Source organism: Engraulis encrasicolus, chromosome 4, assembly GCF_034702125.1.
Source record: "Engraulis encrasicolus isolate BLACKSEA-1 chromosome 4, IST_EnEncr_1.0, whole genome shotgun sequence".
NCBI classification, from domain to species: domain Eukaryota; kingdom Metazoa; phylum Chordata; class Actinopteri; order Clupeiformes; family Engraulidae; genus Engraulis; species Engraulis encrasicolus.
In genome coordinates this window covers 44,416,340-44,444,173 of record NC_085860.1, presented here as the reverse complement: position 1 = coordinate 44,444,173, position 27,834 = coordinate 44,416,340, and the positions used below count along the sequence as shown (strand labels likewise).

At 40.6% G+C, this 27,834-nt stretch overlaps 1 protein-coding gene across 1 annotated transcript in view; it reads left to right on the top strand.

Moving 5' to 3' along the window:
- Positions 1-592: 592 nt before the first annotated feature.
- Positions 593-27,834, top strand: part of chd2 (chromodomain helicase DNA binding protein 2) — a 60,626-nt gene continuing 33,384 nt past the window's right edge. The window contains exons 1-17 of the mRNA XM_063197489.1: positions 593-752; positions 1,179-1,439; positions 2,912-2,971; positions 3,134-3,184; positions 7,356-7,413; positions 9,851-11,671; positions 12,022-12,131; positions 19,551-19,833; positions 20,920-21,006; positions 21,894-21,952; positions 22,771-22,899; positions 23,706-23,894; positions 24,115-24,254; positions 25,546-25,771; positions 26,268-26,368; positions 26,795-26,836; positions 27,307-27,476. Coding sequence (XP_063053559.1) covers positions 12,070-12,131; positions 19,551-19,833; positions 20,920-21,006; positions 21,894-21,952; positions 22,771-22,899; positions 23,706-23,894; positions 24,115-24,254; positions 25,546-25,771; positions 26,268-26,368; positions 26,795-26,836; positions 27,307-27,476 — 1,488 coding nt within the window. The 5' untranslated portion in view covers positions 593-752; positions 1,179-1,439; positions 2,912-2,971; ... (2 more) ...; positions 9,851-11,671; positions 12,022-12,069. The remainder of the gene's footprint in view (positions 753-1,178; positions 1,440-2,911; positions 2,972-3,133; positions 3,185-7,355; positions 7,414-9,850; positions 11,672-12,021; positions 12,132-19,550; positions 19,834-20,919; positions 21,007-21,893; positions 21,953-22,770; positions 22,900-23,705; positions 23,895-24,114; positions 24,255-25,545; positions 25,772-26,267; positions 26,369-26,794; positions 26,837-27,306; positions 27,477-27,834) is intronic.

Here is a 27,834-nt window from a genome sequence, read left to right as displayed (position 1 = left end):
TAGGATTACTCTGCAAAGATATTTACGTATTAATCTGTTCCTATTTATCAACAGTTAAAACTCAAAGTTCAGTCCCATTTATGTTCATTCTGCTGACTTCAGAGGGTAAGCCCCCCAAAATGGAGAGAGCTCTGGCCTACCATTTTCATAGAGATTATGGTGTGCTCTTGTTGCAGCTTCTTGGATATGTGTGCCCTTTGGTGCAATATTATGTCCAAAAAATAAAAAGAGAAATATATTTTTCTTTTCTCTGACAAAGACGCTCCTCAGTTGAACTGTCTTAATTTTAAGACGGACAAGTCTTACATCACATACACGGTCACATAAAAACAAGGCCCATGTGCAAATCTGAAGATAGGCCCAGATTTTTTTCTTCACATGTTTACAAGTGTAGGCTTATGGGCCATTTAGCGATGCCATTGTCAACAGTGGAAGCAAGCACACATGTACAGGGGTTGTACAAAATAATGGAAACACCTGTCGTTTTAGAGTGTGATGTTTCATGGCTCAAGTGGACCAGCCTGTTGGCCAATCTTCATTAATTGCACATTACACCATTAAGGTAAAGTGTGAAGATTCAATTAGCAGGGTAAGAGCACAGTTTTGCTCAAAATCTTGCAATGCACACAACATTAAGAGGGACATAGGCTATCAGAGTTCAAAAAGGAGAAATTCTTGGTGCGCATGTAACTGTTGCATCTTTGACAGAAACAGCAAGTCTTTGTGATGTATCAAGAGCTACGGTATCCAGGGTAAGGGCCTAATGTCTGCATACCACCAAGAAGGATGAACCACATTCAACTGGGTTAACTGTGGACGGAAAATGACAGATGCAAAATGGCTGTGGATGCAAAATGACAGGTGTTTCCATTATTTTGTCCAACCCAAATGGGTTTCAAAATGGGCTACAGGTTGCAGTCCAAGGTTAAAATAGTCCATTTGCCGAATAAAAAGTGGGTCTGACATGATATAGGCATAGGCCTAGTTGTCCTAGGCCCAGCCTATATGGACAGTGGAATTTGGGATTTTAAAGATTAAATTGGGAACACCAGTCAACTTTCCCAAATGGTTACACTGTTTCAGTAGAACATAATGCAAAACTAGCCAGCAAGAGAAAAGATACAGTGTAACAGTATCAGTTGTTGTGGGGCTACAATGTTACTTCTAATTTTACCCAGAATGCTTGCTTGGCAACAGGGAGGAAGTAGGGCGCGCTGACGCGAAAACACAGGGGCAGTCGCTGGAGGTGGATAACAGCGCGAGCACACGCAAGGAGAGCAGTCGGAAGAGAAGAGAAGCGGTAGCAGCAGCACCAGTACAACATGGAGGGAAGAGGAGACGTGAGCGGGGACGACATCTCATCGAAAATATCGAAATCTGCGAGAAAAATGTGGCCTTCGCATCTAGACCTTCATGCTAAACGTTTGAAACGAGCGAGGGTAAGATTTTCACGAAATCTTATGTCGAGTAGGCTAGAGGAGTAGCTCATAGTCCCTTCCAATATGGTGGAAACGAGAGGGTTGAAACGGCGTTATAAAATGGCCATGGTGGATTCCACCCTTCCATGGGGAGACGAAGAAGTTCCTCTAAATAGCACCCAGATGGGAAAATTCGACGTTAAACGATTGCAAAACGTGTATTTCATTCTGATACAATGTAAACACTACAATAAAGGGGGTTATTTCGTTGTAAACGTCGTGTATTTGCTTATGGTGGCTTACTACGCATTTAAAATGTGCTTTGTCCTTGAAAGGACAAACGCCCTTGTTATGACTCCCATTTTAAAAGGTTTTAAAAGTTAAAAAAGGTATTGAAACAAGTGTTTGTAAATCAGACCTATGCAGATATCATGATTAGGATTGACATTCTGTGGGGTTTGTAGGCTTAACAGATTTTTAAACATATCATTTTGAAAAGGCAGAGAAAATAAGTAAGAAATGTGGGGAAATATGTAATGGAAACGTGGAAAATGTTTATGTTCTACCAACATAATGGCGAAAACCAACCATGGAAGGCATGGGATGAAATTTAGTTTAGACTTGAATAGTACAGTTTATTTTCTGCTGTTATGCAAGCCTTTGTGCTAAATAAAAAATCATCTTAAATGTTTTTCAAAACATCTTCTCTTAGAAATATTGGTTTTGAAGTCATATTGCTTCAGAATGGATGATGATTTGTCATTCATTTCCCCAGTATTTGTCGAAGTTTATAAATAGGGTGTTGGCTTTTAACTCTTTGTGGTAATGGTTGGATAAATAACACAAAAAAATACAGAAAACAACTTTTGATCACATGTAGATGTACTGTGAGACATTGTATTTTCAAACAGTCTAGGAGCTCTTTTGCCCTTTTAAGGATTAAGAAAATAACCATTTTATTTAAGAAATAAAAATTTAGACCATATCATAAACAGGGTCATGTAATGGCTGTAGTCGAGTAAGGCATTTTGAAAAAAAATCTACTAGAAACCCTGTATTGCTTTCACATTGTTTCACAAGCTTACAATTTTCACATTGTAGGTCTATGTCAATTTGAAATCAGTACAGATAAGCTGCTTTTGAAGGCAACAATTTGTGGGTTTTCAGTGTCCTCCATTTGATGGTATTTTCTGACATCGTTGCATAAAGCATTTTATAATAAAAAAGAATGCACAATCATGTTCTGTGTCTTTTTTACATATTGCACTATACTATGGCATTCATAATTTTATGACAATCATTCTCAGAATGCCACAAGGGGTATCATTTCTTTAAAAGTTGGAAACTTGAGATAAAAACATGCTTGTATGTAATGACATTATATATTGTCCAGGCGTACAAAAACAGATGGGTTTCGTAATGTATGGCAACGTTATAAACCATTACAATTGCAGTATAGTTGTTGTAATGTAGCTTTAAAATTCTGTTTTCAGGTTCCACCATGATGGGTCACATCACAGAAACCTGCGTTGAGTAGAAGATTAAAACTGAAGGTAACGAAAATTCAATTTTGCACTCCCTGTAGGTCATGAATATTTTATGCTGTTCATTACCACCACCAGCAGGGGGTGGTATAATCTTGAATTTGGTTGCTTGAATTAGGTTTGATTGCGGTTTTAGTAAGTGTTGTGTTCTGAATTTGTTTTTCTTTATAGCCACGTCGCCAAGACTGAAGCGGTATCCAGTATTGGCTTGAGGCTGTCAAAGTAAGTATTTCAGGGATATCCTCAATACATGTAAAAATACAAACCAACCAGAAGAGCATCAAATTTCACAATGTTGATTACCTGATTGGCTGTCAATTCTGTTTTTATAGTCTAGCGGATCAAAACACCATTTTAAAATATCAGCTAGTAGCAAACAATTTCATGTTTTATTAAATGAAATTACATGGGTAACAAGGAATAATATTGCAGTTCGATTGTGGATAGGTTAGTGTAAACAAAACTATTTTCATTGAAGCGAACAGTTGGGTCAATGTAATGTTGAGTAACTTTATTGATGTTAAAATCAATTAACAGTGTAGCAAATTGATCCCTCCGTCGAGTAGTCATTGGGTAACTATGTGAACCTAATAGCCAATAATACGCTTCAAAAGGAACAACACACAAATCCTTGTGAAGTAGATGGTACATTTTACAAGATCTTGCATCTGACACATAAGTTACGGCACTGGTATTTATTCTAGCTTAAGAGATGGGTAAGATGTAGATGCTAGCGAAGCTGGTCTACACAAACGCACACAATCACTAGCAACTGTGGCTAATGCCGAAACTGTAGCCTAGCCTACTACCGAGACTGAGACAAGCGAACATGGTTGATTGTCATGGATCAATGCTTGCAAACTAACGACTTTGAATTAGTCATTAAAAAAAATCAACAAACCGTTTTTCTATCGTCATAAGGGTTTGCCATGCAGTGACGTTCCTTAAGCCTCGTTCACACACGTCGTTGCTAGTTACTAGCTTCTCGCTCACTCGCCTAGTTGCCACTTGCTCATGGAACGTTCGTGAAACTTTCCCGCAGCCTTAACTGCGAATGTACAGCCGAGAAGTACTGAACTCTGCAATTGGTTACTTGCTTACTCTTCTCGCTCGAAGTTAAAATATTTTCAACTCGGAACCCGCCCGCATCGCTTGTACACTCCTCGACTCGCTGGAACACGTAGACATTCTATTGACTTAACTCGCAGAGCGAGTAACTCGCAGCAAAGTGAGTGAACGAGGCTTTAATGTTCTGCACTTAAACCCTTTTTCTGTCTTCTCAAGTTTCATTTGATGAACATCAACGTGAACTTTGTGCCAGTGTGCTTTTTTCCATTTTTTTTATTTTTTTTTAATCTTTGCTGGCAATGGTATATTGTCCCGCACATAATGACTACACTGAATGTCAAGTCAAATCAGTTAGCTTAGCTATTCTGGGTTGTTCCTGGCCACGAAAAATCTGGAAAAGATGAGAGAAGAATTCCATAGACAGGGTTCCCACGGGTCATGGAATTTCTGGAATATCATGGAATTTCATAAATGTTTTTCCAGTCATGGAAAGTCATGGAATTTTACCATTTTGCATGCACAGTCATGGAATATCATGGAATTTTCTTAACAGTTGTGTAAAAGCAAAAACTTTTTTGTTTGGTGTGTAACATTGTTTCTTACTGGTTATACTACAACGCTTCGCCAGAGACAGTTAAGTTTTGTGCTGTAATGTGCAACATTTTAGAATGCAATGAGCACACTGAAGTCTGGTGGTGGCTCGGTGTCGGCTCTAGGGGTGAAGATAATCTTCAGTTTTCACACTTTAAAAAACTTTTTACCATCATTTCTTTTTACCGAAATGGTCATGGAAATTCTGTTTTTTGGGTCTGGAAAGTCATGGAAAATCATGGAATTTTAAATCTGAATTAGAGTGGGAACCCTGCATAGATCTGGCAAAAAACTGGTCTGACTGGTTGTAGCCTGGAGGAATAAACATGGTTTACCCTTTTTAACAGTGCCCCAGAGAACTTCATTTTCGCGGAAGGTTTTGCTAATCCAAGATCAGTGTGCAGGACATAATTTGGAATTAACAGCATAGTCAACATGGTCTTCAACAGCATAGTATATTGTCCTAATGTATAAAAATAACAATGATGGTAATACATTGCTGTTTGAACTTGCTTACATACTCAACCTTTCGTGCCAAGTCTAGAAGTTTCCTACTGCAGTGATTAGATTTCTGAAATGCCAGGCACCCCGCACATTGGTTTCGACAGCACTGCGGAGCACTTTTGCTTCAGACACAATTCCGACCCCCGCAGACAAATTTCACCACAGCAAAGCATGGACAATCAGTGGTTTGCTCAGACAAAATAGAATTCGGCCCTAATCGCCACCTAACATCCGCAGATGTGTGCGGATATCAGCGCCGGTGTGCGAGGTTGTATTGAAAACAATTGAATCGAACTTAAGCAGAGCAGTCCTCTGCACTTTGTCGAAGCCGAGGCTTTTAACCTCTGGACTGTTTGCATAATTGTCCAAGGACAAAATAAAGCCATCTGGACCTAAATTGCATGCAAACAGCAAAATGGTGCCCGGCTGACGGAAGGAGTGACTGACTGGTCGACAGTGTCCCTGTCACTTCGGGCACTGTATTTCAGTGCCTAGGGCGCTCACGCTGAAAATTTACGTTGAGCCAGTGCACTGAAAGTGCCAGGATGATCCCCTAACAATGGTGGAAAAATGCAGTGCTTGAATGATGGACACTGCACGCACTAAACGGTGGCCATGTTGACTATGACACGGAGGAAAGGTGGCATTCAGTTCAGTAGAAGAGTTTGGTCAACAGTCTCCTAATTCTGTAGTAAGTAATGTTGATGGGACACCAACCTTTTCATGCAAACCAAAGTATTGTATGTGTGATCGTTGTCCCTTGGGGTGAAGGACATGGAAATACAAGCACCAGACGCTGTGCATTGTAAACAGTAGCCTACTCATATTTTGGCGAGCTAATGCCATGCTCAGCCGTCACTTACAGCGAGGGCACAGTGCATAGTGCTCAAATTTTTCACGACATTATGCACTAAAGACCTCAGTGCACTCTGTGCACTATGCACTGACAAAAGTGAGTCATTTGAGACATAAGCCAGTGTCTTGTAGAGGCGCTATGAAGGCTACTTGCTTTTTAGCTACTAAGTAGCTAACAGCTATGGAGACTATGTCCTCCCTTTTGAGAGCGTTACGACTATTGGAGTAATGATGAGAGGGAACTGGTAAAGCTACCTCAACTCCCTGTACTCTGTAGAGTGGAGTGTATCCACTAGAATATTTGTTTGTAATACTGTTTGTCAGCCATCAGTGTACAACTGCTTCAAATGCCACATCAGCCAATCACAGTCAAGAACCTAATTAACAGTTTTAGATGTACTAGTTGAGCATCGTGTAAACATTCTAATGATGGCTCCTCTTCAGTTGAGCCTCGTTATGTGTGCGTTTACGCTTTAAGATTCCTCAAAATAACCATCAGATGGACCATGGGGGAAACCAAAACGTTCTTTGATGAACCCTTAACATCCTCGCAAGAACCCCAAGGTTCCACTGAGAACCTTTATGGGTTATTCCATTGTGGCAATGGAAGGTTTCTAGAATAACTTTTCGTTTCTTGTGTTCTGTTGAGGACCGTTCAGAAAATATCAGGGCTCTTCTGAGAACTATGTAACAATTTGAGAACTAGTGGTTCATCCACTGTGTCAAACTGAAGGGTTGTCGGGGAACTATTAATTTGGGCAGTGTAAAGTGACTTGAGATGATGTATAATTACCATGTCAATAATTACTGACACCATACCCAGCTTTATGGTGTCGGTACTTCACTAGTCGGACATTCCCTTGTGTGTTTGTGAGGCACATTAGGAAGCATGAAATGCCTCCTTGTAGGATGGCATTTATTTATGCTGTACAATGAGATCTGTCTGTAGGCCACACTGTGAAAAGCACTTAGATCCATTTGTGAGTGTTAGCAGCCGGTCAGTCCCTTTTATATATATATAAAATGAATGGCAACACAAGACATCAGATGGCTAGGGAAGTGGAAGGAAACTACAATTCAGGATGGTAGATGGTATTTTAAGGTGGAGATGGTATCTCAAGATGGTATTTTAAGGTGGATGATGAGCGATACAGTGCCTGATTGCCCAGCTCATCGAGGAAAAAGGGCCAATTGAGGAGCAATTTTAAATATGGCCAAAAAAGATCAAATTATAGTGAATGGAGATGCTAAATCACAGACTAGCAGACACGGACTGCATTTTATCATCTAGTCAATTGCAAGATGTACATCAAGATCACATACTTTTAAGGTTTTACATTGGACAAATATCTTACCTCTCTCTTTATGTTTACAGAGCGCTTTGGCTGACCATGCAGTTATGGGAGGACCAGGGCAAACCTGAAGACTGCTCTGTAAGTTCTGTTTCTGTTTCTCTTTCCTCTTTAAAACATACTTTCATGTTTCTTCAAATGTCTTGTCATTTTGTCACATCGCCTTCCAAATAATTTAGTCCTACCCCTGTCACTGGTTGTCTGGTTGTGTAAGGTTACATTTTTGTTATGCACATATTATGTAAATCTGAGTTAGTTCTTTTTCTGATGGTCCCTTTCCAACCTAACCAGTGAACACTGTATGCTCCAAAATAGCAGTCGCATGTGCGCACACACACACATTCATACATATACACACACACACATTCATACATATACACACACACACATTAATACACACACACACACACACTAATGCACACACACATTCATACATACACATTAATGCACACACACATTCATACATACACACACACACACACACACATTAATGCACACACACATTCATACATACACACACACACACACACATTAATGCACACACACACACATTAACACACACACACACACACACACACAAACATTAATGCACATACACACACACACACACACACACACACATTAATACACACACACACATTAATACACACGCGCACACACACACTTGTACGCACACACACACACGCACACATTAATACACACACACACACACACACTAATATGCACACACAAACTTGTACGCACACACACACACACACACACACACACACACACACACACATTAATACGTACACACACACGCACGCACATTAATATGCACACGCACATTAATATGCACACGCACATTAATACGCACACACACACACACACTAATGCGCACACACACACACACACACTAATATGCACACACACACTTGTACACACACACACACACACACACATTAATACGCACGCACGCACACACACCAATACACCCACACACATTTAATACGCACGCGCACACACACACACACACACACACACACACACACACACACACATTAATACACACACACACACATATTAACACACACACGCACACATTAATACACACACTTTAATACACACACGCATTAAAGAAAACCACACACACACACACACACTGACACACATGTACACATCCACAACTTGTTTGTGTGCATCTCCTTATGTTAGCGCAATTAAGTAATCTACTCAAACCCAAGCACAGACACCACCCCCGGTAGGCAACCTAACATAAAGTTAGCATTTTCCTCAAATGAGAAGTCTGTTCTGGCCACACTTAAACGCATTCTTGATATATCTTGTTGCATAACAACAGTTCGCTCCCCTTTAAGTCTATATATTTGGAATGCATACCCCATTTTTAACTGTTCTAATTACTTCATTGACGGAAAGTGGAGATGCCCATAACATTTGGTTGATAATGGTCAGAACAATAATACCAGAAAAATGGATTTGACTTGTCTTACTGATGTAAAAGAATTAGATGCTTATAACAAATTGATCAACAAATTGATCAACAAAGACCTCGGTTAAGTTGCATGGTCATGGACTTAGAACCTTTATTTTACATTGCCATTCAGCCTATTATCAATTGTCCCCAGACCAGTTGGTATACAGCGATGATGACAGACATTTGTTGAAACATGCCAATTTCTTCATTTTTCTGAGAAGCCCTGCACTAGCAACATACTTGTTTATAAAAACTTGCTTAGTGGGAATTGCTTGTGTATTTTGCACTTCATGATCAGATTGCAAATTGTGCTAGCTCACTGAAACTTTTCAAAAATATTGATCAGGATTAGCTTTTTCAGGAAGCTCAATTTATTCTTTTTTTACATTTTAAAGTGTTTTAAGTGTTCAAAGTATTGCTCCCCAAAATGTAATGAAATGGGCTGCTTAATTTCTGCTCAGGCATGTAGAACTGTTTGATACTGAGGCACTTCCCAAATGTACTTAATTGCCATTTGAGGACTGAGGCCAAACACATTCCAATTTACTAAACATATGCTGCAAAATACACAGAGCAATTATTTAACAAGTGGATGTATTGTGTTACATGGCTAGCTTCATTGCGAAATGGTTTCGAAGAAGCTAGGAATTTTTTGGTGAACACCGCCATGTCTGTTTGTTAGCCGTTGGTTACGGCTAGTTTTTTCATCTTATGACCACTGCGCTTAAGCGATTAGGATTGTGGTTTGGATGTCACAGATTTGATGTCATCAGCATAATGATTTGCTGTTGTGCAGTGGTGGTTGGTAGCATGTAGCATATCATTGGATTATGTACATTTAGTATTTTCGGTTCACTAGCTGATGCCATTCATAGCTCTTTTTTCTAAGTTAATGCTAGGCTATGGCTATTTTTGTAGAAGCTAGTTGTCAGTGGTTATCCGTTTTTTTGTTTTAGAAAGATAGCATGACTTGTTTTAAATATGCTTTGAAATGCAACTTGGGGTTTACGATTCTTTCCCTTTTTTCTTTTTAATTTCATTAAGACCCCATAGATCCGGAGATTCATGAGGACACACCTGCTTTGTCAAGAAGGCTGCTTTTTTGTCTGATGGTTGGATTGTCTTTTTTTTTTTTTTTTTTTGTGCTTTTGCTTGTAATTGTTGATGTGGGCAAATCAGTGATATTATCAACCGTGCGATTGTCAAGTGAATGGAACATTTGAACTGTTTTTGCTGTGTTCTTCAGCATTACATTGACATTTGTATTTCATTTGTGGATTGTTTTTTGTTGATTTTCACTCAAGAAAAGCAAAATTTATTTGTCAATTGAAATTGCTTTTGTGGGTTTGATAAATAAATATTTTGTATGATGAAAAAGAAGAAAAACGACTTCCTCTCTTTTGATGAATAGGAATTTTCCCTTTGGTTTGGGAGTTCAGCTAGCTTTGTTTTGTCAATACAATTAAGCTGTATCTGCAAGACTGTTCGATCTGATAATGTGCTGTTGTGAATTGAAGTTTCCAAGATGGCTGCGAAGGATTTCTAAACTAATATGTTAATATATACAAATCGCGTAAAATTACGTATTTAAAACAAGTTCGACAGGCGGACAAAGATGCGTCCGTTTATGCACTCTGCCGCCCTGTGGACAAAGGAGGGAATTACAATTAGAGAATGAGTTTCAGACAGACCGACGGACGGACATAGCCTACCCTCTTATAGAGATGCTAGGACGTATCTAAAAATACAAATGTTATTGTAGCTGGTAAAGCTATATTAGCCATTTTTGCAAATGGGTTTGAATTGCGTTTGCGTTATATCAATTCATTGAAGACCAACTTTACCATTTTCTGCATAGACCGTTATGCAACAAATGTTTTCTTAAATTATATTCAATAAATTTAGTTGGATACGACAATAGTCATGTGGTCACATCTTTCAAATTTGAAATTCAGAGCAGAAAACCAGCACATATGCATAAAAAGCCTGGTTACTTATTTATTGCTTACAGTTGCAATACTAAATCTTGTAATGAGACCTAGGCCTGAAGTAATTTGTACATTATGAAATGGTGTCCAGAGCACCCCAACAGCATAAAATGGCTCCTGTTGTCTCATTTCCTGTCTGCACAGGAAGTGAAGGCTCAAAATATAAAACATTTCTCTGTAGTTTTTCAATAAGACCCAGTCATCTGAGCCAAAAAAAACAGTTATTGCTGAAGTGCCATTTAGCCATGAGAGGGTTTACATTATTGGCAATGAGAAATTAATGTCTGAATCACTGTTTTAGTCCAAATAAAAAGGGGAGGGTCTTCAGTACATCACCTGAGTGCTGGGTAAATGGGAAGAACGTCAATCAAAAGCTAAGCTTTCAGAGCTGGGAAGGAGCTCTAGATGGCGGATGAGCCTTGGGAAGTGGAACACGTCGAGTGTCCGTGGGCTTTTTGCTGGCTCTCTTTTGAAACTTTACTAGGCTCTAGGCGTCTCAGATTTGACGTTAAATATAATATACAAAGATAATTTGTATCATAGTGTTCATATTTTATCGTAAATTCCGTGGATGTCGTCGAAAGGACCAGCGCTGCAGTGTGAGAGTGCGAGTCGTTGTTTTCCCTGCCTTGCTCTGGCAGCCATGGCGCTCCTCCATTTTTAGTGCGCTTCGGTAGTTGCCTCAGACACTCAACCAAGCTCTATTGGATCTTTCTTCGGACAGTATTATTTATATATCGTATAAGAAGAAGGATTCAATATTTTAAATCGACAGTTTTTGCGTTTTGGATACGAAAGGAATAAACGTCGTTTTTTGTTTGCACCAATGTTACTTTACTACAACGTGACGCGTATCGATGTCTTTGAATGGAAATAGGTATGTTAACTTAACATCTGTTTCATTTTTTTAATCCGATTTACTTTCAAACCCTGCTTTAAGTTGTTCTTTGTGTGGTGACGCAGTTCAAATTTATGTACGTGGCCCAGTACATGGATCGCTTTGAAATAGAATCAACACATGGCTATTCTGTATCGATCAGTATTGAGCAGGTGTCATGCTATTATCGATACATGCTTTGTTATTTTGTAGTATTACATTCTTATTTAATGTCCGGTTACAGTAACACTTGTCTGTCGCAACCACCATGGCTTTTGCTGCCCTTTTAGCAAAAGCAGCAGACGGACGGGGCAAGTGTGATAGTTCACCATTCTTTCAACTTTTGACAGTAAATACCTGGACATAACACCATCATAACACTTTCCTAACCCTCAACGATGATGAAGAATAAGCCTAAAAAGCAAGAGGAGGAAGGTTCAGCCCAAAGCAATGCATCCAGGTACGATCTCATGATTTTTTTTATCCCTTTTTGACAATTGTTGTGATTGTAAACACTGACAAGCATGGTTGATCACATGTGCATGTATTTCAATTACAATTTTGAACATATCTACATGTTTTGGCTCATTGACCTTGAGGTTGCAAAATAGCCACACCCTGATTTTGTCAGCGTTTTACAAACTTGACCATTGTGGCCTATGGTAAGACATCTGAACCCAAAAGCACACCAATCGGGTGTATTTGATTTTGTTTTGGATATCTACTGACATGGATCACAATTTTATTTATTTATTTTGCATGTGTGTTTTAGTCACGGTGTAAATGTCCTTGTCTGATGAGCCTGCTGCATTGCACCATTTAACATGCAACGTTAATGCCCTTTTACATTATTTCACACTTTTAATCAACACGTGTTTGGGAAATAATTACACTTGACCGTATCAGTCATGGGATGGTTTGGAAGGAGATTCACGCACGCATTCAGTAATATCTATTAATGTGCTTTATTTGTAGTTATAGTTAATATACCTTTTCTTGTGTATGACTATTTTATTTACAAATGACCACTTATCAAGCACTATTTGTGTGTTATTAATTCGCATAGAGCTCTCTGTGTCTACTGTGTCTTACTAAGATGAAATCTTTCTGAATGGTATAAAGCGTCTCCCAATTAATCTCAAGTGTTTGCATTTAGTCATTTGTTGGGAAGTATTAGTTCACTTGTCAGTGCTCATTACTGAACAAATTAGTGACTTTCTTTTTTTAATGTTATTAACAGTAACTTGAATTAAAGATTGAAAGGTGCTCATCTCAAAAGTTTCAATGTTGTTTATGGAGCATGTTCTCATACTCCACATGGTCTTTGTTGACATCTAGTAGTGTCTCTAGGGTGTCATGAATGAATTTGCATAGTTGGCAATTTACATTCAAAACAAAGCTTTCAGTCTGGCTAACACATTTAACCTGAGACCTGAGACCCCTTCAAAAGGGGTGTCAAAGGCTACATTGCTCATTTTTGTTAACTTTAAAGTGAACTATTGTAACTGCTGGTGCAATCCACATCTAAAATACTGAACACACACACACACACACACACACACACACACACACACACACACACACACACACACACACACACACACACACACACACTAATATGTTGTGATGAAATCATTAAACCTAGAAGATAATTGTAAGCATCTGTCATGTTGCAGTTGTATAAATGCATGAAAAAACAACTTAATTTGAGTGTTTGCTGTTTTGTGTCTTGAATGTAATTGGCAGCAAAAATGATAACAATTTTGACTGTTTACAGTATGCCACTGTTTAGGATAAGTACTTCATGGCCACATGTTTTATTTTACCTTGCTGTCATGTTATTGCATAATGATGATGGTCATGGGTAGTATTGAAGACGAAGAAGTCAAGACGTATGACCACAGCCACCTTCCTTACACCACTGTCACCAAGATGAAGCCTTAGTTTCAGGAACTTTATCTTGGGAAGTGGAGATCTGGCAATTATACATATCATTTAGTTGTTTAAGCCAGACTTAACATCTATGATCTCATTCAATAACCATGACTTTTAATATGTTATGTTTGATCAACTGTCCCCATCAAAATCACGTAATGACTAGTCAGATACAGATGGTCCTTCAGTATCTAGGGGTGCCAAGACTTCTGTTTCTTGTGGTGATGCGTGTGAGTGTAGCCTGGACACAAGTCACCTCTCCAGCACCAGACGTAGTATTCTGCCAGTGATGATGACAGTGGTGGAGGCCTTCATTGGTCTGCCCGTCTATTATGGACAGCATCAGTTAATACTTTGATCATCACTTGTCAACTCTGGAAACTAAAAAAAAAATGCGCCTGACAAAAAAAAAGTCTAAATGTGTCATTGGAGAAAAATGAAATTCTTAACATAGTATATAACCTGATCACATTGTCACATTTACCCTGCACCTGTTAAAGAAGTTGATGTATCTTTGCCTCTACTAGGAACCAGCCGGTATGACACATAAGGCATTGGGAGAAGTTCTACAGAACTTAATTCTCAGTCTTTTGATGATCGTCAGTTCAGATATCATACACTTAGATGTGCTTCACCTGCATTGTAATGCTGGACAGATCATTGGCAGATAACCAAGGTGACTGACTTCTTCAGTTGTTCTGTCGAGGGTTTATTGAACTTACCAACTGTTGAACCAACAGGTGATGGGCACCTGCATTATTATGAAGTATGACTAGGACACGATCAGCAAGTCTATAATTCACCATAAACATCACCAAAGTGTTCAATTTGGGTCTTAACTTGTCTTCAAAGCCTGCCTTCACTCCCATTTTAGGAAATGGACCATGCCATATACCGTGGTTCTTGATGTTTCAGAACTGTTAAGAATGTCCGACTGCAGAACTGTTGCCACATTGGTGGCAGTTAATTTTTTAATTGATAACACATTTCCATTCGTTATTAGGTAAATATTCCATGGCTGATTAGGATGGAGCCTTGTGAGCAGCCCGTGATATTAAAATGAATATCCATTTTCTCACATTAAGCACACTGGTCATAACACTGACCAACCATGAATGCAGTGCATTGGTATTGTAAGTTGTATGCACAGGTAGACTTGATTTGACTTTTTGCAAGGTTATAATGTTGTTCTTGTGCAAGCCGAAGCTACATTCAAATCTGTCACATTACTCTGGAAATTGGGACTTTGATTGTTGTACTGAATTGCTTTATCAGTGACTAATCACAAAAGGGTATATTACATCGGATCTGCAGCAGACATGAATATCAGAATGCACAAAGCATTTGAAATGAACATAACTTGTTTTTATGGTTCGACTAAGGGTTAAAATTTAACGATTTTAAATACAGCAGCACATGTCTTGAGCAACATGCTCACATCATTAATGCAGACTTATCTCCAGATGTCATTCATCTACGTACATACTGTACTATCTGTGCCTGCTGATGTGGTGGTCAAGCAGACTTTGTGGCAGCCATTTTCTTTGCACCTTTATCTGACATTGAAAGAGAGAGAGTAAAGGAATGTGCACATTAACACTTCACCACTTGTTTACACTCCCAAAAAGCTGCCTGCTTATAATCAGAACTCCTCTCAAGCCTTTAAAGTTGTCTTAAGTTCCACATATTTGCTCATTAGTTTGTGAGTAGGTTCATAAAATAGCTGAAAGTCCTCCTCAGTCACAAAATGGCTCTTGCTTTGTGCTGCATAGCCTGTGTGACTTGGTGCAACATATTACAAGCCCTTAGAACTACAGGAAGGGGAAACAGGAAGTGTTCCAGAGGTCAGAAACACTTGCGCTGAATTTTGATTGGGCCTCACTGGCGTAGCAACTCAGCAGCCAATAGTAATTCAGCAGAGGGCTAGGATCCGCCCATGTCTGTAGCCAGCAGGCGGAAGGGTGGGGGGGAGCAGCCCTCCCCACTTGCTTTGTCAGCAGCAGACTGCCAAGCTCACAGCAGACACTTTTTTTCCCTTTTCGCTTTGTGGATCAAACAAAGAGGGAAACCTTAAACAGTTACTGCACAATCACTGGATACAAGCAGTCAATTATTAGTAGTTATTATTCGTATTTGTCAGATTAAAAGGAAGAAGGCAATCATTTTATATGTTCTGGTTGCCTCACAAGTCTGATCAGTGCATGGCCGAGTAAGAGGACTGAACGGTACGAAGTGAATTCTTGTCGTTTAAGGTAATCGTAGATGGTGCTATTTTAAGGCAGGCGACACGAGAGTGTGTCATAAGGGACATGGGAGGATTTTCTTCCTGTCAAGGCCATAAGGTGCTTGGACATAATGTGCACTTCACAGTGTGTGCTGTAACATAGCCAGCTGAGATGAGTTTGAGTCTGAATGTGGCTCAGGCGGTCCCATTAGGCCATTTGTTCGTTCCGCTTCCATCAATAGAATTTGCTCAGAATAGATCACTCGCGCTTGTGATTCTTGTGATGACTGTTGAGTCCACAGGAGTTCACTTAAGTAATACCCAACACTTTTAGCCTAACCAAGACTACCATTAGAAATATATAGCCATCAGGAATAGATGGCCAAAAATACGGTACAATACTGATATAGATTTTAGTTTTAGGCATTTGATTTAATTGTACCAATGCCTTTGAAGTGGACCTGTGCTGGAGTGTAGTCACCAAACCAATAGGGATATGTTTTATGCCATGCAAAATATCATTTGCATTGTGTCATTCAGTCCCATTCATTTTCCCTGTGTTGAAAGGGAGCATTTCTAAATGCAAATTCTAAGTGCTTTTGCAAGTAATGAGGCTAGTAATATTGTACATCACATATTTTTGTGAAGTCAGATTGATACCCGTGGCAGGAGAGTTGACTGCTGTAACTATATGCTAGTTCAGAGCCATGGTCTCGGGTAATGTAGGTAGTGCAGTTCCTCTGCTTCTGCTGTGTGTGTGTGTGTGTGTGTGTGTGTGTGTGTGTGTGTGTGTGTGTGTGTGTGTGTGTCAATGCGTCATTGCACACATGCGCCACAGTGGCAGGGGTGTATATTTAAAGCTGGCTTAGGGAGGATTGTGTGTCACAGAACAGAAACTGCTGCCTGTCCTTATATCTGTAATGTGAGTAAATCATTTTGCGGCGAGAGAGGCCTCTTGTCATTGGTGCACGGAGCCTGATGATGAAACACTTCCTGATTCTTCTGAATTACTTCCTGAGTTGGTTTCAGCAGGGACCTCATTGCAAATGTCTAAGCCTCATGAGGCTCATAGACAAACTGTAGATTTCTATGATTAATCCCATTGACACCTCAAGAGATGTTAATGATTAGACCTGTAGACATACAAGTTGTTTTGAAAACATGTAAACACTTGAAAGTAGTTTTAATAATAATAATAATAATAATAATTGTATTTGTATAGCACTGTATCATACAAGGCATGTAACTCAAAGTGCTTATCAAATGGGAAAAAAACATAATTGTTAGAGATGGATTTAAAAGAAGAGGTATAGACGAGAGGCAGAAATAGCAGGAAGGCAGAGGAAGAAGAGATAGATAGAGATTGTAGAGTCATAAGGTCAACGTAGGTTAGGACCAGGATTCTTAGATGCGTAAGGTCCATAGTGGCTGGGCCTAGCATAAGTCATAGATAGTCACACAGAGATTGGGCGCTCAGATGCGGCCCCTGGTGGCATCAGGGGTGAGGAAAAACTCCCTTTAGCTTGAATCGTAGTTTGTAGGGGGGGGGGGGGAAGCTCAGTGAGGTCAGTGAGGTTTTAAGTGTTTTTATTATTAATATATACATGTTAAATATTTCAGAGACATAATTTTATTGTTTTGTGAACACCTGCTCTCAAACTGATATCCAGGCACTGCTGACAACATGAATTACATGCAATTCTCTTTCTGCTTTTACGTTCAATGGCTGCAATCCCTTTCAGAGACTGGTGCAGATGTCAGAGTGTATGCTTTAGACATCAGTTGCAGAGTAGGTGGTGATACAATAGGTCTGTAAATTCTGTTATAAAAATGACTCAGATTTTAATAAACGTACAATGATTTGAAGTGTGCACATTTTTGAGAACAGCCTGTATGTAGATGTCTATGATTATGCTTGTGTGTTTGCGATGGCCCTGCATAATTTACACAATCTCAATCATTTTGACATGGCACCACTTCATTACTACTACCGCCTAGACCAGGGGTGCTCAAACTGTGGTACGCGTACCACTGGTGGTATTTGAGCCATCTCTAGTGGTACTTGGAAGAATTATTTTTTGTGCATTGATTTGAAAGCTGATCAAGTTGTTGTCGTCGAAAATGTGTCTTTGGTTGAATTGTACGAATCTGAAAACATAATGCAGAATAGTACAAATCAAGCAAGAAATTTAAAAACAAACTTGCATTGAATATGAGCGTATTGATGCCGCTATGAACCTCTCCTGTATTGACTGCCAAAAGTGAATATGGAAGGCCTTTGCTGCAATATTCAAAGGTGATTGTCAAGGTGGTACTCAGAGAAATCAATATTTTCTCCGGTGGTACTTCACACAAAAAGTTTGAGAACCACTGGCCTAGACAAAGAAAACTGCAGAGATATAAAAAATGTAACATTGGTGTTTTATTCTATAATGCTTCTCCCAATTCCCAAATATATGTTAAGTAATATAATTAAGATTTGTTTGCAGAATCTATAAGACGGATGCAGTTCTTTCAGGGAATATATAATACAAAAAGGGTACCGAAAGCAGTACCATTCTTGATTTAATATAGTTTCAATCATAGCATTTATTTCCAGAAAATGTATTTAAATTTGGAATTTGGGAGAAATGCTGTAAAAGAGAATTGTTCGTTTTACAGACACGTGTACCGTTTACATGACAATAACAAGAGCTTATTTTTTACGGAGCTGTGCAATTTTATTGTCAGTTGCAGTTCCTTAACATTGAACTGTTTCACTCCTGATTAAGACTACTACTGTCTAGGCTGGGTATTGGCAAAAACAAAAACCTGTAGCTAATATGGATCACAATACAAGTGTCACAGTCGTAAAGATGTTCGATGTTGCACACCCCTATTGTGTGCTGCTTTTTGTCAAGGTGTGTGTGTCTGCCTCTCTCCTAATGACTCTTCTAGTTTTCAATGTAGACTGTATATATATTAATGCATACTTGCTCATCATACTCTCACTCATCAAGCACTTGCCGATACCTGGCACCGATACTGCTATTTACATGGAACAATGCAACATCTTCCCACGTCCTGTTGACTTGAAAGCAGCATGGGAAAAAGCATTCATTTAAATACATGTAAATTTACATTGAAATGGACAATAAAACAATCTCACAGGTGGAAAAAACAAGGCTATGCATTTGTTTTTGTTGTATGTTTGGTGTAAAAGTATCGATATCAGTACTCTGTATTGGCAAGTACAGAAATTAATGTACTCGTACTTGTATCGTTTTTTACAAAACGTGCTATTGTGCATCCCTTTATATATTACCTCCCCTTCCCTGCTGACCTCACTAGTCTCTGTTGACATCATTAGAGGACATTTAGTGATTCTGTACAAGTGTTTGGATGCAGAAGTGTCTCACTTTTCCAAGGAGGATTCAGATAACCCCTGTCCTCATCAAAACAACAGCCTGTTCTCTATTTCGCAGAAATGAAGTGGCAATCAAGGTCAAACTTTGTTGAAGTCCAAAAGATGTGGAAAATATGACGTAAACAACCCTCCCTCTACTTTCACCTCCCTCTTCTCCATCTCCCTCTCCTCATCCACCTCCCTTTTTCTCCTCCTTCAACCCCCCCCCCCCACGCTCCTCATCCACATCTCTCTTCCTCCTTATCCGCCTCCTTCTCCTCCTTTCTTCCTCCTCCCTCCCTCTCCCCCTCCTCCACCTCGCTTTCTTCCCATAGCAACTCTGCCTCTGAGGAGTCCAACCACTCTGCTTCAGAGTCGGGTAGCCAGTCGGAGAGTGAGCAGGGTAGCGAGCATGGCAGCGAGAGACGAAGTGAGCGGGGAAGTGAGCGTCCTCGATCGCACCACTCCGAGTCCAACAGCTCAGAGTCCAACGACTCCGACAGCCACTCGGCGTCGGGCAGCGACGGGTCAGCCGGCTCCAAAGACAAGCAAAAGTCAGACGAGGTCCAGAACAAACCTGCCGTACGAAAGAAGGACAAGCTGGCTGATGTCAAGAAGGTAGCAAAATGGAGGCCCTGAGTGTCCTCAAGTAGTCCTGTGTTTAGGTCATAACGCCATGTCCACATGTTACCCAGCGCAGTCTGCTACACTTTTCTAGTAGACTACTGTGCAGCCCTGTCCAATCTGGCATCAAAATATGCTATCCTTTTCCTGAAATTCTCTGTCCTGTTTTAGGTCATTCCAGTATGCCCATGTGTTATACATTATTTTTGGCCACGCACACTATTAGGCTGCTATGCTGTAATTGCAACCTGCCTGTGGAGTTAGTCCATTATTACCATGTTGCCAATTTGTTCCAGGCAATTTGTGAATTGCCCTATTCACGGTGGCACAACTAAGCATTGATGACTAGTTGTGTGTGATGAATATCATTTTTTTGTAGTGTCGTTACCAGGTGGTCCATTGGTGGCTGCTAACAATAGTAGGGAAATATTGCAGCTGTCTGTCAAACTCTCAGTTTGAAACATCACTATAGCCTAACCTTTACAAATCCTTTTTAAACATTTTTTGACCCACATCCCCCTGCTAATCTGAAGAATTGCTGCATTATGTAATCCAAAATTACTTGGCTCAAATCTATTCATATCAAAGCTAGTCGCCCGTTGAGCTCTTCTTCTTCCTGGGTTGGCATTGGCAAATGGTGTGAGTGTAGCATTAAGTAACTCGGTAATCTCATTTGGGCTTTATCAGGCCATCCTACTTACAGTGAGTGAAGTTGTATAAAGGCTTTACCTCATATACCAAACAAGAGAAGGGGCATGTTTGGCCAGAACGAGAGTCATACATTGGCCACGGGTGCAATAGAAGCTGTCGTGTTTATCCGTAACCAAAAGGGACTCAGACAGTGGCGAATTTGTTGCAAAAAATAACTCTGGAGTTAAAATACCATACTTTGAAATACAAAATACGTAATGTTAATAGGTAAATGCTAAAATGACTGTTTCTGTATTGCAGTATGATATTTCTTTTGTAAATCCATCCAATCGATGTACTGTGTATATTGACGAACAACAGAAGATTGTGTTAGATAGTGATGTTGATGGTGATTCTCACTTCCTGATGTGTGTGTGTGTGGGCTTCCAGATGTGGGAGGAGCATCCTGATGTGTATGGGGTGCGGCGCTCTAACCGCAGCAGGCAGGAGCCCTCACGTCTGAACATTGGCGCCGAGGTGAGATGAATTCATCAATCATCTCCTCTGTCTATACCTTTACCATGAGGCACGGTTACACCAAAGATTTTCACCATGATGTAACCAAGATGAAGTATAACACGTCACCGAAGCCACAACGTGGGATCAAGTCTGGCCTCCTAAACTTTCCCATTGAACTCCATCCATTTTGATGCCCAGTAGTCTTCCAAAGGGGTTTAGCAGCCATATGACGGCTTGCAGGGGTGTCAAACTCAAATTGACTGAGGGCCTAAATCAAATTCTCAAACAAAGTCGCGGGCCGAACTCAATATTTATTTTTAAAAAATGGTCTAAAATTGTGAGTTGATGCACTTCATACTCATAGTTAAATTTCACACACACTCTTTCCCATCATATATGGTAATTGAAATGTGTCTGCACATCCTGTGACACACCAAATTTCATGTTCAATTCCTGTTACCCTATACATTAATGGTGTATGTGGGCCAACTGTAATACACATTTAAAATGATCTCGCGGGCCGAATAAAATGGCTCCGCGGGCCAGAGTTTGACATCCCTGGCTTAGAGCATTATATCATATTGATTTTGGGAAGAAACAACTTATCAACTGTCTCCTCCTCATCAGTCGTCTCTGGCTACACATGACTGCCAATTAGGCAGTTTTATCAAGATATCATATTCCAATCTGCACGTAGGCATCTTTTTGTTGCACTGCAGAAGCACGGCAGACGTTACATACACTTGATTCCCCAAAACCTCAACACAAATGTTATGCTGAGTACTACATTACTGCTGACGCGCCACCTGGTGGTTGAAAAGATAATTGCGTAAAAAGCTCACTTGCACCATCTGGTGGTGGATGGAAAACTCATCTTTCGTCTTTTGGGCATTGTGCATTTTCAGGGCAGCAGTGATTCGGAGAGTGAAGGAGTCAAAAGAAAAGGCCATCAGAAAAAGAAAAAGTAAGTAGATTGACACCTGGATGTCAAATTACTTTAGATCAGTACAAAGTACACCTTTTATAACATGGTTTTATGCAATGTACTTGTATTGTACAACCATCATATAACCAATACAAAACATTTTAATTGATTAATTTATTGCTTAGTATAATGCTCATTATGTTAAAGATAACTGCAAAAATCTCTTGTATAGTGACAGTGGTAATAATGAACCAAACTGAATTTAACCCAAGTGGTCAAGTGGTTCCCAAACTGGACGTCTCAGGGGGGTCGCAGAGGTACATAGAACCTTTGCATAGAACCTTAAATACATGCTTTTACAACCTTTCCATACATTGTTAGTAACACTATTCACTCCAATGGGTAATAACAGTAGACCTTTCCTGTGATTTAAAAAAGAAATTTAGCGAAAATATATTTTTCCAATTCGGAGGTGGGGGGGTTCGCTAAATGAATCTTTGGTCCAAAAGGGGTCTCGGCAGAAAAAAGTTTGGGAACCACTACTCTAGTCCTTATTTCTGAATACTCAGATAGTGATGGTCTTGTCCCATCCTCTGTTTACGGATATTGGTTACTGTGAGAAGATCTGGTTCACTACGAGTCATCTTCAACACAGATCCTCCTCCACTGAAATTTTACATTATGCACGATACTATGATTCTAGTGAAATCCTGAATGAAATGCCCCAGTAGCTCTTGTGGATAAGACCAGGCACTGCAGCTTACTCTTACTCTGCTTTTAAGTCATGTTAAGGGGCCAAATGTCAAAGCTGTTGTAGGCCCATGAAAGGTGAACCTGTGGAATTTCTGTGTTGAAAGAAATGCCAAGAAAATTGAGTCTGATGATGAAGATTTTGAGGATGAGGAGGAGGATGAGGAGGAGGCCAGCAGTTCAGAGAGTGATGAGGAAGAGAATAAAGTTAGATCCAGACGACTTCCTGCGCGCAGGTAAGGGTGTAGCGAAGCGAAGCGTGGCCAGCAGACAGCTCCCCCTCCCGGGCTGGAGTGATGGCTCCATGTGTCCTTGTGCCTGTGGCTATGGCTGTGGCTCTGTGTCCCTATCCCCCCACCCCACCCCCACCCTCCTCGTGGTGCTTTCCCACCCCGCCTATGCAATCACAAAGCCTGCTCTGCTCAACGCTCTCCCATAGCCTGAGCATGAGCTCTGCTTTGGATTCATGCTAGGGAAATAAGCCAGCGCGAGTGGACCTTTGCCACCTGCTTTTGAAAATTCACAAGGGGTCAAATTGGGAAGGGACGGAGTGGTGCGCCATCAAGCAGTGATGGCAATTTGGTTTAAATACTTTGCAAAGTACCAAAAAAAATATATAAGCTGAACACGAATCAGCCAATTTGAGTTGATTTGAAGCCTCCAAATTTCCCACTCTAACCCCTGCCTCTAACATTTCTCCCTATCCAAATCCTGTGTGCTGTTTTCTATTGTGGATGCTCTAACAATTTGGGAAGTGGAATGATTGGTTTACTAAAAAGCCTGAAACTGTTTTCTTAATTGACTTGAAATTGACGTTTCTAATGTGATCCTGTGATTAGACGTGATCAGAAATGACTAGAAGCTGTCCTAAGGCCATCGGCACATACAGTACCTGTTCGCTACACGTTAACTTGGTAGGTGAGGGTAGAGCACGGTGGGTGGTGTGAATGAATGAATGAATGAATGAATGTTTGTTTCCCCATTGAGTCCAATAGGAGCGTGTGTTTTCGTTCTGTTGTGTGTGTGGTTCACATGTGGGCAGGCCTCAGACCAAAAGCAGCTCGGCCAAGAAACAGGCTCCAAAGGGACGCAAGCAAAGGAAACCGGAGACCTCTGATGAAGACGACGATGATGATGACGACGACGACGACGATGATGATGACGATGATGATGACGATGATGAGGACACCCCAAAGAGACAAACCCGCCGAAGGGCAGTTACGAAAGTCAGGTACAGGAATGTGTTATTGTACTGAACTCATTTTGATTATACGATTGATGACCTGTGTGTATGTGTGGTCGAGAGTATGTGGAGACTCACAAAAAAATCATTAAAATATGCGTGTCATTCTCCAGTAGTTGATCAAAGATTCACTGTTGTACAGTTACTTATATGAATTGACCTTTTATCGGGCCACCTGTAATTTCTGCTCTCGCCGCTGCGTCCTCAGTTATAAGGAAGACCAAAACGACTTTGAGACGGACTCAGATGACCTGATCGAGATGGCGGGGGAGGAGGCAGTGGAGCAGCAAGATGATGACAGCGAGACCATCGAGAGGATCATGGACACCAGGACGGGCAAGAAAGGAGGTTAGTCTCCATCAGCCAGGGAGGAGTACAGGATGTAACTACTAGCAATAGCACCAGGCCAGGGAAGACGAGAGGTAAGTCGCCATCAATAACACCAGAACAGAGAGGAAAGGTTGTAAACAGCACTAAAACTAGGACGGGGAAGAGAAAGAGGCCCGTCACTAGCATTGAGGACAAGGATGGAAGACAGAATGTCACCAGCAGTATCCACACCGGGACAGAGAAGAAAGTTAATTCAGCAGGAAAACCAGGAAAAAGAGGAAATGATGTAACCAGTGTCACTACCGGGGCAGGGCAGGAAGTTATTTGGTCTCCATTGATGACCAGAGCAGAGCAGAGAAGAAGGGGTGCAACCAGTATCAGTATCAACACGGGGAAGAAAGGAGGTTAGTCCCCATCAGTAACACCAGGACAAGAAAGAAATTAGTTAGTCTGCATCAATAACACCAAGACAGAGAGGAAAGGATGTTGGTCTCCCATTTGTAACACCAGGACAGAGAGAAAAGTATATAACCAGTAGAATTGTCACCAGAAGATGTAAGAAAGGAGGTTAGTTACCTCCAGCAGTTCCAACTGGATAGGCAAGAAAGGATGTTGGTTACCACCAGCAGTTCCAACTGGATAGGCAAGAAAGGATGTTGGTTACCACCAGCAGTTCCAACTGGATAGGCAAGAAAGGATGTTGGTTACCACCAGCAGTTCCAACTGGATAGGCAAGAAAGGATGTTGGTTACCACCAGAAATTCCAACTGGATAGGCAAGAAAGGATGTTGGTTACCACCAGAAATTCCAACTGGATAGGCAAGAAAGGATGTTGGTTACCACCAGAAGTTCCAACTGGATAGGCAAGAAAGGATGTTGGTTACCACCAGAAGTTCCAACTGGATAGGCAAGAAAGGATGTTGGTTACCACCAGAAGTTCCAACTGGATAGGCAAGAAAGGATGTTGGTTACCACCAGAAATTCCAACTGGATAGGCAAGAAAGGATGTTGGTTACCACCAGAAATTCCAACTGGATAGGCAAGAAAGGATGTTAGTTACCACCTCTGTCACCAGGACAGGAAGGAAAGGAGGCTAGTCACCATCACTGGAAGAAAAGTATGTAAACTGCAGCATTGACACCAGACATAGCACCAACACAGGGAAGAGCGGAGGTAATGGGTGCCGATTTCACTGACTTTATCCATCCATTGCCTGTATAATAAGGTAAAGAAACATCGTCTTGGATGCTATAAATGAATAGTTTATCAATATAATGGTTGTAATGAGGATCCATGTGTGTATGTGTAGCCACCGGCTCCTCCACAACAATGTATGCCGTGGAGGAGAACGGGGACCCAGGGGCCGACTTTGACCCCGAGAAGGACGAAGGGGAGACGCAGTACCTGATCAAGTGGAAGGGCTGGTCCTACATACACAACACCTGGGAGAGCATGGACACCCTGGTGGCTCAGAAGATCAAAGGACTCAAGAAGCTCGACAACTTCAAGAAGAAGAACGACGAGCTTCAGTACTGGTGAGAATAGTCCCAATACAATGAGACGTTTCATGTTTTCAGGTTTCTATGACGGTACTCGTAGAAAATTGAATTGGTATTATCGGATATTTGTGATATTACGTAATGTAATGATATTGCATGTAATCTTTTTTATCCATTTCATCCACATAATCTGAAATTTCCTCTAAAATGCTATTGAATTTCCTTCTGGGAGAACTGTTGCGTTTTCTGTGGTTTGTTTGTGTGGTGTAGCGTGCAGCTAACTGACCGTTGTGCCAGAGAGAGTAGAGAGAGAGAGGTTCCATTGGCCCATTGTTTCCGGGTTCTATTATTGCAAGGGGAAGGGGGGGGGGAATCCCCCTTTTAGGCAGACCTAAGGACTGTTCTATTCAATGTAGGAGCATTATGACACGCCCCTTTAGGCAGACCGGAACCTGGTCATGTTAGGTGCCCATAGCAACCTATTACATTGGCATATTTCTATACTTAAAGAATCTCTGGTTGTGCCCTCCAGGTTAAATAAAGCTTCTCCAGAGGACCTGGAGTACTATAACTGTCAGCAGGAGCTCACCACAGAGCTGCACAAGCAGTACCAGTTTGTGGAGAGAGTGATTGGTAAGCAATGACCCATACTATAACTGAGTTCAATCCAGTATGTCTTCCATTACGTACTAGTTTGCTTTTGTTTCAGATGTTTTGGTGGTGTTTCAATATGTTTTGATGGTGTAACTTGCATCTGAAGTTATACTGTCAAAAAATGTCAGGTAGATTAAAAGTTTCACTTAGTCAAGACATTAATCTCACATGTCGGTGTAGACATTTATTCTTTTTGGAGTTTGAAAGCTTGAAATCTTTTTTGCGTCTTCAATCAAGAGACCTCTGCTGATACAGATGAGACAAACAAGCTCCAAACAGAAATCCAGTTGTCACAACTGTACTCTATTGTTTTGACTCCATCCTTCATAGTGCATTTTTTGTAAGATGTATTTTTGGATGTCAATTTCCCATGCAAATTATACTGCTCTCTTATTTCCTGAACAGCTACGAAAACGGGGAAGACACAGGGACCTTCAGACTTTCCCTGTGAGTACAACCTAATTTTATTTTTTTTAAAATAGCTAGTTCTACTCTCGTATAAATATGATTTCTAGTGCATGGACTGGTTAAGTTTCTCAGTTTTGTATAGCACAGTATATTGGTATTTCTTTTGGTAACTCGTTTTTAAAATGTTTGAATGCAACAGAAGTAAACAGCATCCGTTAACAAAGCATTCCATTCCTTACCTCATCCCACCCACCCAAGCCTAACAAAGATATTTTCAGTTTACCTATACATCAAATTATTTGCATTGTTGAAAAATGGCCACATCAAAAATGATATTGCTATTTTGAGGAAAAGCACCATCTTGTCCAGCATGTTGCGCTCAAGACCACGCCCAATGAACCAGAGTTTCTCGGAGTCTTGTACAGCAAATTATATATTGGCATTTTGAGATTTAAAAAAAAATCAGAACATATTTAATCTGTATTGTATGTCTTTGTCTTGTCTGCCAGCGCACAAGACCACGTCCAACGAGCCGGAGTACCTGTGTAAGTGGATGGGGCTGCCCTACGCGGAGTGCAGCTGGGAGGACGGAGCCCTGGTGGGCAAGAAGTTCCAGCACTGCATAGACAGCTTCATCAGCAGGAACAGCAGCAAGACCATCCCCTCCAAAGACTGCAAGGTGCATTAACAAGACCGTATACAGTGTACACACTCTATACTAACAGACAGGGCTTTAAATTAACACCAGCCAACTGGCCAAATGGTGGTGAAATTTCTGTTTGGCTGGTAAGGAAGACCAACGTACTAGCCATTTTGACCCATTAGTGAGCGTGTGTTCGGCTTGTAAGACTTACATCTACTCGTCATTTTGGCTGGTGGTGAAAAAAGTTAATTTAGGGCCCTGCTAACAGATAGTATACACTTGGCAAATAACAGAAGACCGTTCACCATGTGCAAAGAATAGGACTAGAAGCCATTTTAAAGCCATCCAGAAAATACGTATCTGTTTCTGACCATGTCTCACTCCACCTTACACC